The sequence below is a fragment of the Trichosurus vulpecula genome, chromosome 8 (genome assembly GCF_011100635.1).
Source record: "Trichosurus vulpecula isolate mTriVul1 chromosome 8, mTriVul1.pri, whole genome shotgun sequence".
Lineage (NCBI taxonomy): Eukaryota > Metazoa > Chordata > Mammalia > Diprotodontia > Phalangeridae > Trichosurus > Trichosurus vulpecula.
Genome location: NC_050580.1, coordinates 221,345,860 through 221,356,875, shown reverse-complemented (window position 1 = coordinate 221,356,875; position 11,016 = coordinate 221,345,860). Strand labels below are relative to the sequence as shown.

The 11,016-nt window shown below is 43.8% G+C and overlaps 1 protein-coding gene across 1 annotated transcript; it reads right to left on the bottom strand.

Moving 5' to 3' along the window:
• Positions 1-4,949: 4,949 nt before the first annotated feature.
• HSPA2 (heat shock protein family A (Hsp70) member 2) lies at positions 4,950-8,380 on the bottom strand. Its single transcript, XM_036735102.1, has 2 exons — positions 7,643-8,380; positions 4,950-7,431 (listed from the first exon to the last, which is right to left on the bottom strand). Exon 2 carries the CDS (start codon positions 7,424-7,426, stop codon positions 5,519-5,521), a length of 1,908 nt encoding a protein of 635 aa, XP_036590997.1. The 5' UTR covers positions 7,427-7,431; positions 7,643-8,380; the 3' UTR covers positions 4,950-5,518.
• Between the last annotated feature and the right edge of the window lie 2,636 nt (positions 8,381-11,016).

Below are 11,016 nucleotides of genomic sequence, written 5' to 3'. Positions count from 1 at the left end.
GGTTACCTTCAGAAGGATTTCTAACTTTCACAAAAACCTGTCACATTCTCAAGGCTAGTGAAACTGATAAGAAACTTGGGTAAACACACAAATCAATAGGTGTAAAGACTAAACATCTACAATGCCTTATTAATTTACTGCCATTGTAACTTATCATAACGAAGAAGCTATATAAGCAGAATCTGTTAGATTTTTAAATGTTCTAAAAGAAGCTTATTTCTTACACTTCTGTCTATCCCCACAGCATTTAATCCTACACTGTGTATAAAGGAAGATGACTGATTTAATAAAGTAGAACCCTTTGGAATGAATTCTAATTTGTTTTCAAAATTTGGGTTTTCTTAAAGTATGTTGGGGGGAGGGGGAAGAGCAAAACATACACTCTAATTAAGCTGAAGGAAAAATCTCACTATCCTCAAGACAAAATTGAGAGGCAGATGCTGTAATCCACACTTTACAGATGAGTTAATAGAAGTTAAGTGACTTGCCCAGGCTCGGTCACACAGGTAGGATCTGAGCTAGGATTTGAACTCTGGTCTTCCTGACTCCTCATCCAGTGCCATTATCCTTGTCCTTATCCCAAAATACATATTAATGCTCTAAATTAATAAGACTCCTTATGGATAATAATTCTAAATGTATACTGTATTGACTTTTCCAACATTATCTTAACAATTTCATTGTTAGGAATAGAATTGAATTTGTTTTCCTGCTCTTTATGCACACATTTATATATCATGGGTTTGTATATCCAGATACTTTTGCAATCTTAGAATTCTATGCCTCAGGAGAATGACTTGTTAGCTCACTTAAAACTGTACTACGTATCAATACATAAGATGTTGATAAGGGTGATGCTAAATTCTGGGAAAGGAAATGGCAAACCACTCCAGTATCTGCCATGAAAACTCCATGGATAGTACTGGTGTGCTGTGGTCCACGGAGCCATGTCCAGTCGGACAAGACTGAACTGAACAACAATGCTGAATTCAAGGACGAATTTACTTTGTTACCCTGTAAAACCAATTCTCCACTAAAGGCTTGAAAACCTGGTCCCTACTGGGGTGGATGAGATATGGTCAAGAACTTTTATCTGCTTAAAAAAGGCCAGAGCAAAAAAAATACAGAACACATAATTGAAATTCCCTCCTATCCCAAATTATTACCAAACTCTACTACTGCAAAGATAAAGACCAAGATATGGATTTGGTCTCATTTTCATACTCTTCCATATCTCTAAGGAATGTGATTCTTTATTCAATAGAAGTGGTTTGATGCATAGCCCTTTAAAATATTCCACCCACATTTTCACAGCAAGATGATTAAAGGGAAAGGAACCATTTGTTTGTAATGTTACTCTGCTGCTCAGCCTAAACCAGAAGCATATCATGCATTTATTTGGACAGTAGAGGTCTTCTAGTATAACCCTTCATTTTTATTCAGTATATGAAAAGATCAAAACCCAGAGGAATCGAGGCTTGTCTATCATCCTTAGCAGTTTTCTGAATTACCAAGTATATATGTTGACTAGAAATGTGAGGACTGCTATAGGATCACTGGATTCAACTGCATCTTGGTTTTTGAGGTTGTATCCTAGAATTGGACTTATAAACACCACAATTTTAGAACAGATGAATAATTTACAGGTCCTGTACTTGAGTCTCAGAGCATCAATCTGTGTGGTCAAGATACTTTCCCAATCTCTCAAGCTATCAATGACACAAATTTAAAAGTGTGACTGGTATCCCTAATTGGTTCATTAGGACCTCTTGTTCCTTTATAGGAGTTGAAATGTAAACATTTAAATACTATTTTTACTCAATAGTATTTATGACCATTTTTATGCATTGCCTATATAATGTGTATTACCAAATGAGAGAAAAAATTGATGGGCCCAAGTTCAATTATTGTTCTACTAAGCTTCTCAGAGACCCTCTTCACTCAAACCTTAGAGTCTACAAAAGATGGCCACTACCCTTAGAAAAAATATACATTAAAAATATAACACTCTAAGACAAATATGCTATTAGGAAGCTACATAAGGTGTAGATAGTTTGCATGTTGTCTGCTATACTAAGCATAGGATTTTCATTCCAATATGCTTTTCATTTTTTTAAACTTTATTTTGATCATTCTACATGACACTTGCCCCTCTAATTTTTTCCCAAGGCACAAAGGATGCTAATAATTGAAACTGTATCTTAAAATATAGGAGGCCGTGTGGCAGTTTAAAGAGTGCTGGATTGGTAATTTAGGCAGTCTGGGTTCAAATGCTAGCTATGATACCTGTTAGCTATATGACCCCGGGCAAGTTATTTCACCTGTTTCATCATCTGCAAAATGGGAACATAAGCTCACAAGGTTGTTATGAGGCTTTACAAACCTTGAAGTGATTAGGAAATTTGAAATATCTTCCTCTTGGTACTTTTTTGACTACCACTTAAAAATACTAGATAAAGCCAAGGACAACTTTGGTTTGCTGGTACAAGCTGCTTGATGGAAACATTAACTGGCTGTTTAGATGACTTTCCCTTAGTAATCTGCTTATTAAAGTCTCCCTGGTTGAAAACAAAGGGAGGGGGGAGGTGGAGTTAGCTCGTCCTCCTGTGTTCGTTGCATTTAATTTTCAGGTTAAATAACTACAGGAAAGCTAAAGCAAAACAGCTTTAAGGTTGAGTCTTAGCTCTTCACTTTATGACTCCATAGATTTTCAAATGATCCCCAATCTCAATATCCCCATTTGGCAAAATGCAAATGATATCATCAGCTCCAATTTATATAGTGTTTTAAGATTTTCATGGGTCATTTCTTCAGAACTGAGATTAGTATTACAAGTAACCCCATTTTACAGGTAAGCAAATGTTGGGGCTAAAACTCAAATCCAAATAAAAAAAAACAGAAATAGGAGAAGAGGCAGCATTTTACAAATCATTTTTAAAGTTGCAGAATGCAAGAACACTAATATCCTTGAAAACTTGCTTTAAGACTAGGGTCTAAGCCAAGAGACCGTCTTGTAACAAGGCACTTCAGTATGTAAATACCATTAGATAGGCTTAAGACAAATCATCCTTATATTAGATACTATTAAGTTTTAAATAACACCCAAAAAAAGGGCCTAAAATGCAAACACTTTTAAAGAGTAAATTAAAGAAGAGGGGTAGATTATATATCAATAACGAGAGTTCTACATGTTTTCCTTTCAGGAAGATCCTGACTCACCCAGTTGGTTTATTTTCTGGGCAGTTTTGATGAATTTTTTTTCAATCATTCACACGCCCTTTTTTCTCACATGAAGGCTTTCCCCTGAATTAACACCAACTCTACTAAGTGGAGTTATGATTTTCAAATCCTGGATGTTTTAGTTTTTCAAAAGGAAATAGGGTTACTTGCATTTCTCTAAAATTTAAGATTTTTTTGTTTTTGTTGTTGTTAAGAGGATCACTGGCAAAACCTTGTGTTCCTATGCAGATTTTAAAATTGGACAGAAGCCATCCCTTGTTCTATCATTTAACACATAACATGAGAGGGGAAAGTATACTTGGGCTCTGGAGGCTTATTGGACTCTAGAGACTGAGGTCTAGGGTTCCAGCTCTGACAGAAGTGTTGTATATCTTGGGCAAATCACTTTTTTCCTTTTAGGTATCATCAGTTCCCTCATCTGTAGATTATATTACCTCTAAGGCTCCTTAATTCCAGTGCTCTATGATCCTTCACATTAAAAGATAGAACATAGGAAATTTAAATCTTGCTTTCTTGATGTTACTACTACAAATATATAAAGCAAACTCAAGTTGGAAAAAATTGTCAAAATGTCTAAAGGATAGTGGAACAGATTAGGTTAACCATTTCCCCCCAAACATAGCTTTGCTTTCTCAACTTGAGAAATTTAAAGGCAATTTTATGTAACTGTAAATACCTTCCTAACCCTTCCCTCTCTTCCTCCCTCCCAAGGAGAGACTATAAATAGCCCAAGTGTTGAATATTATTAAATTTTGGTCAAAAGTTATAGTGATCTTACCTCTATAATTCTGGACTTCTCAAACCAGTTTTCTGTTATAAATTCTGTATACATTTTAAGGACTTCTGTGGTCTTTAGAGAAACATTAAACATAAAAACAATATATGTAGTTTTAATGGCAAATTAGTGAAGTCTGATTGGCAGGTGCTAAAAGGGAGTTGTGATCTTTTAATTTTAAAAGGATGCCACTTTGTCTGATTTATAAAGCAGATATTTTTACCCCACCCTATTTTAAGAGCTGTAGTGAGTGTGTACAACCCTCTTAATACTTACAAAACACGTTGGCCAAGTTACTACTCCCCTGGGCCTGTTTCCTCAACTGAAAAATGATAAGGTGGGACTAGATAGCCAAGGTCCCTTCTCACTCTAGCACTACGATCTTTATGAAATTTTGCTCCAAAAGGTCAGTAATTTCTGTATTGGAAAAGCTACCCCCACCCCAGGTTTTTACAAATTTGGTATACCTGAACATTAGAAATCATGGTTTTAGTCCATCACTCCCAGTTCAGTTAAGTGTGCTGGTAGCCAAGTTTTGTGTACTCACACATATTTAAAACAACTTATTTCCACTTCTGGTTTCTACTGAGGGACCTCTTCAAAGGGTAGTGTGTTCATCTTACAATTATGTCCTAGAAGTTCTTAAGAGGGCATCCAAAGGCCCCATCTAGATTTATATACTGAGAAAGTTTCCCCAGTTTCCCCTTTGGATTTTGGTAACTTATGTCAGTCGGCTGATCTGACAGCTATACAAATTGTTAGATTTTACACCACCACACCAAGTTACATATACATAGGCAATTATTTAAAGCTCTGTTCTCTTTAAACCACCTTCTTCCCAAGGCCCTCCTATATCAAGTTTTAACCTCTTCAAGAGTAACCAAAAGCTTTTATCAGATTTGTTGTCTAACAAGGCAGCAAAATCACACAAATATTTGAGAGCATCAGATAGTTATTTTGAGACCAGTTTTGCTTTTTACAATAATTGACAACTTGTCAACTAGTATCTAATAATTATTTAAGGCATTCATTATTAAGATTGTAAATTGTTCTTACAAACTTAAGAAACATTTTTTAAGCTAACGAATCGAATCTTAAAAACAACAGTACATAAAAAATAAGCAGGTTAAGCTTCTCAATATTTTATTGTTACCAAAGCTTCCATAGGACAGGTGGGAAAACGGTTTTTTTATAGGTGTTTTTTCCTCCCCAAACAAAATCTTCATGCACAAACTGTAAGTGTTAACAAAAAATGCTCAAGTTAGCAAACACACAAAATGCATTAAAGACAAACCCTGAACATTAGTTTTTTTAAATAAACAATCTTTAGAACTAACCTTTACTAAACTAAGTTGTTGTACCTTTGCTTTTCATATGCATACAGCAGGCTAAGATTTTCTTCAATAAACTTTGTACTTGGCACTGACACTTTAAAGTATAAACGAAAAAAAAAATAACGTGTAGAGAATGGTAAAGGTTTGCTGTTGACTGGGAGTGCATGTTTTAGTCCACTTCTTCAATGGTTGGTCCCCCAGAGGCACCCGAACCGCCTCCACCCGGTCCTCCTTGGTAAAGTTTGCTGATGATAGGATTGCAGACTCTTTCAAGCTCTCTCTGCTTGTGTTCAAACTCATCTTTTTCTGCCATTTGGTTTCGGTCTAGCCAGCTTATCACTTCTTGACACTTGTCCAGGATCTTGTTCTTGTCCTGTTCGCTTATCTTGCCCCTCAGTTTCTCGTCTTCGACCGTCTGCTTTATGTTGTAGGTATATGACTCCACTGCGTTTTTAGCAGCAACTCTATCACGATTTGCTTCATCTTCTGACTTGTATCTTTCTGCCTCTTGTACCATCCGGTCAATATCGTCTTTGCTTAGACGGCCTTTGTCATTAGTTATGGTAATTTTGTTCTCTTTGCCGGTGCTTTTGTCTGCTGCAGTGACATTGAGAATGCCATTGGCGTCTATGTCAAAAGTTACCTCGATTTGGGGCACCCCACGGGGAGCCGGAGGGATACCTGTAAGGTCGAACTTGCCGAGCAGGTTATTGTCCTTGGTCATTGCCCTTTCTCCCTCGTACACCTGCACTAAGACACTGCTCTGGTTGTCGGAGTAAGTCGTGAAGGTCTGGGTCTGCTTAGTGGGAATAGTGGTGTTTCTCTTAATCAAGGGAGTCATCACTCCACCTGCGGTTTCAATGCCCAATGACAGCGGAGTAACATCAAGTAGGAGGAGGTCCTGCACATTCTCCGATTTGTCTCCGATAAGAATCGCCGCTTGAACAGCCGCTCCATACGCTACAGCCTCATCAGGGTTTATGCTCTTGTTCAGCTCCTTACCATTGAAGAAATCTTGCAGCAGCTTCTGGATCTTGGGGATACGAGTGGAACCGCCCACCAGCACAATCTCCTGGATCTGTCCCTTGTCCAGCTTGGCATCTCTTAGGGCTTTCTCTACCGGCTCCAAGGTCCCGCGGAAGAGGTCGGCGTTGAGCTCCTCGAATCGGGCTCGGGTGATGGACGTGTAGAAGTCCACGCCCTCATAGAGTGAGTCGATTTCAATGCTGGCTTGAGTGGAGGAGCTCAGGGTGCGCTTCGCCCGCTCGCAGGCGGTCCGGAGGCGCCGCACCGCTCGCTTGTTGGGGCCGATGTCTTTCTTGTGCTTGCGCTTGAACTCTTCAGCCAGGTGGCTCACCATGCGGTTGTCAAAGTCCTCCCCGCCCAGGTGGGTGTCGCCGGCCGTCGACTTCACCTCGAAGATGCCGTCCTCGATGGTCAGGATGGACACATCGAACGTGCCGCCCCCCAGGTCAAAGATCAGCACGTTCTTCTCTCCCCCCGCGCTCCCTTTTTTGTCCAGGCCGTAGGCGATGGCCGCGGCCGTGGGCTCGTTGATGATCCGCAGGACGTTGAGGCCGGTGATGGTGCCGGCGTCCTTGGTGGCCTGGCGCTGCGAGTCGTTGAAATAGGCCGGGACCGTGATGACTGCGCTCTGCACCTTCCCGCCCAGATAAGCCTCGGCGATCTCCTTCATCTTCGTCAGGACCATGGAGGAGATCTCCTCCGGGAAAAAGGTCTTAATCTCCCCCTTGTACTCCACCTGCACTTTCGGCTTCCCGCCCTCGCTCACCACCCGGAATGGCCAGTGTTTCATGTCCGACTGCACCGTCGCGTCTTCAAACTTGCGCCCGATGAGCCGCTTGGCGTCGAAGATGGTGTTGGTGGGGTTCATGGCCACCTGGTTCTTGGCGGCGTCGCCGATGAGGCGCTCGGTGTCCGTGAAGGCCACATAGCTCGGGGTGGTGCGGTTGCCCTGGTCGTTGGCGATGATCTCCACTTTCCCGTGCTGGAAAACGCCCACGCACGAGTAAGTGGTGCCCAGGTCAATCCCGATGGCGGGGCCCCGCGCAGACATCCTGACTGAAAGAGAGCAAAGGGGACGGGAGACAACGGGCGATGAGAAACCGCGGCGTCAACGGTCGGAGACCGGGCTGCCCTCCGCGCCCCCCACACCGCGACACCCTCCGCGCCGGCCTCGGCTCTCCCGGCCGCACCCCCCGTCGCCCCCGCTTTTATAACCACCTCCCACCGCCTCCAGGACCAATCTACTCCCGGGCCCGCCCGCACAAACCCTTCCAGCCGGTGCCACAGGCTTTCCTCGGCCGGAGTGATGGGCCGGTGGCCCAACAGATTTCAAGCAGGGCGTGGGGCGGGACTTGAGCCGGCGCGAGGAGGCAGGAAGGCGTCCGTTATGCAAATGAGCCCCCCGCCCCAACCCACCCCGACCCCCCCCGCGCGCCCCGCCCTCCTTCCCCGGCGGGCCTGGTAGTCCGAGTCTCGCGCTGTCGGGACGGGTCTGGGGAGGGGCGTTGGGCTCGCGACCCCACCAGTCCAGGCTCTTTTCCACCGCCTCCAAGCGGCCCAAAGGCGGGGTCGCCCGACGTTCGCTTGATTGGCAGGGGGTGCAGCGAGTGAGCGGAGCCCGGTACCCACGGGCTGCTGACGGGGCTTGGGGCTGCTCGGAAAGGAGTGAGGGGCGGGGAGGGGACGACAGGCGGAGGTGGGGCGGGTGCGCGGGTGCCTGGACCCGACCAGCAGAAAGGGGGGAGAGCCTCGGGGGGGCGGTGTCCGCGGTCCTTCTGGAAAGCTGAGTCCGATGGCAGATGTCACGGTTAAGCGCGCAGAGGGCGCGCGCTCGGGCGCTGGTTACCCTTATTTGGTGACTGTGGAAAATTCCAGCGGCTCCGAGGGGTGAGGAAGCGCCGAGGCAGCCGGGGACGTCCCCTCCCCCTGCCCCATTCCCCCGCATTCCCCCTCCCCTCCCCCCCGCCAGAAAGGGTGGTGCGGTAATAATACTAATTGTCTCACTGGTATTGGTTGCTCTCTGTGGCGCTTTTAAGGTTTGCGAAGTGCTTTTACAATTACCCGCCCAATAACGTTATGAATCTGTTCCAAATAGGGTAAGAGGCTTGCCCAAAGATTCCACCCCCACCCTCCACGGTCCCCCCCCCCCCATCTGGAATGAAAGGGACTGGGTTCAAAACCTTACTAAATGTGTCACCTTAGGTCACTTAACCTCTCTGGGCCTCAGTTTTCCCATCTGTACAGTGGGAGGGGCGGGTGTTGTGGACGATTAAATGACTTCCAGCTCTGAAACTGAGCGTCTGATTCAGGGGCCGGACTCGGGGAAGGGAGAGAATCGAGGGCTTTTAAAAAATGAAAGTGACCGCGCCCGGACGGTCCGCGCCTGTGACCACTCGATGCATCGCCTCACGGCTACTCGTAAATAGTTAATGGTCTCTAAAACTTGAGCCCTAAAAGGCCGGTGGGGAGTCAAGTTTCCCCAGCAACGGGGTTTCACTTACATTGTGTTTCTGAGGAAGGGAAAATAAAAGCCTCGGGGCTGGAAAAGGTTAATGCATCACAAAGACTACGCAGGCCTGCGAGTCCCCGGCGGGCGGGTGGCTTTTTACACCCAGAAATCCCTGCAGTAAGCAGGCGTTTATTAAGCAAACGCTTCCAAAGCGCCGGGCGCGGTGCTAAGTACTAGGGATATAGAGACGGGCAAAAAACGACCCCCAAAGGGGCTTGCAGGCCAGCGGGGGAGATACCGTGTAAATCACTTTGGGTGTACATGACGTACGCAAGATAGATCGGAGGTAATCCCAGAGGCGAGAAACTACTATTGAGGGGTTCCAGGAAAAGGCTTGCAGAAATGGGACTCGAGCCGAGATCCGAAGGACGCCAGGAGGCATACTTGAGGAGGAAAAGCCCACCAGGGATTGGGGGGGAGGGGGAGAGGCAGCCCCTGAAACTACGCATGGTCGGCACCATGGACTATCTAGCGCAGAAGCAGGGAGTCAGTAGTGCCCAGGAGCTTGAAACGACCCCTTTCTGTGCTTTGGGTTCGATTTTTGCCTTTTAAGACCTCTCAGCTTCACCACCCTCCGTTCTTTCTCTGGCTTCCCGTTATTTTCTGTTACATACAGGTGTTGCGTAAATGTTTGCTGTAAAGTCTCTCTCACATCAGGTACTACCTCCATTTCCAACCAGACTACACAGTCTGCATCTAAATTTAACTTTTATATTTTTCGTCAACTGGTTGAGGACTCTTTTATTTTTCTCTTTTGTTGAGTTGACTACAGTATTAGGTTAAATCAACGGCTGCTGTAGTGGAATGAAGACAGGCCCAAGTAACTCTTTTAACTACTTATTCCTTGTGTGACCTTGGGCAAAATAACTTCATTTCTCTAGGCCTTACTTTCCTGATTTGCAAATTGAGGAAGATCTCCAAAGTCTCTGTCAGCTCCAAGTTCTGTCATCATTTGAATCGTAGTGTTAAAAGAAAGGGGAGATATTAGAACTCTTGAGTCCTGATTGAGAAGTATTTTGTATATAATACACCTGGGAGCGGTAAAAACAGTGCCCTGCAAACTCTGGTACTGAGAGTTTAGGGTTCTCTTAATTGGTCACGGCAGTTTCCAATTTAAAGTCATTTCTTGTTCATTTGTTTTCATTCTAATATTTTTTTACTTTTCATCTTTTTAAAATCACAAACAGCAACTCCTGGCATCCCTACCTTCTTCTCTCTCAAAGGAGTTGAAGTAAAAATGGAAGAAACAAATTTGTAAAAGTGTGTGCCAAAGAAAGATAAAACTGACAAGTATCTACAATTCTACTGTCTCCGAATAGTGAGTATGAAGGGCTTAATACCCATCTTATCTTTTTCATTTATGTTTAAAGTCAGGTATGAGATCCCACGTTTTTACTTTTCAATTAACGAGAGTAGAGAAGCTAGAGGCAGAAATGAAGGCACCTATAGAAATTACTATATAACATGGCACAGAGAAACTTTTTGTCAAAACCACAAATACTTTGTTAGAGAGAATGTGAGATTCGTAAAAATCTTGCTTACATCTTTGATATACCAGTGGGACTCTTCCATATTTTTGGACCAGATCTATGATTTCATTCATCTGAGGAACTTCCAGTGAAGAAACTCCCTCTTCTGACACAGATTGACACCTGCTCTCAATTTAGTCTTAAAGAGTTGCCAGTGGGCCCTGAAAGGTTAAGTGATTTGTCCTGGTCCACACTGCCAATACACATCAGAAGTAGGAATTGAACCCATCTTTCTGATTCTTGAGGCCAGCGCTCTGCAGGATACTATGATGCCTATCTGGCATTCATATACTTACCTCTAGCAAAAATCATTCCATAGTACATAGAACTTCAGAGCAAAAAGGTATTTTTCTAGACACAGCTCTTGTAGACAACACAGAGAAGACATGCTGTAACCACTACAAATATCTTTAATACTGTTTTTAAAAGCCACAGTAATAAGTTTTCATTTTCATCATCTATGACTTCTTCTTTGAGTTAGCATTTTGCCTAATAAAGTTTCGTACTTGAGACAGCACCCTAAACTTTTGGCAGGGGTGGCATTTGCATTGATGTGGTCTGTAATGAACATTTACAATACTGGGACTTTGGGAGCAGGGACAC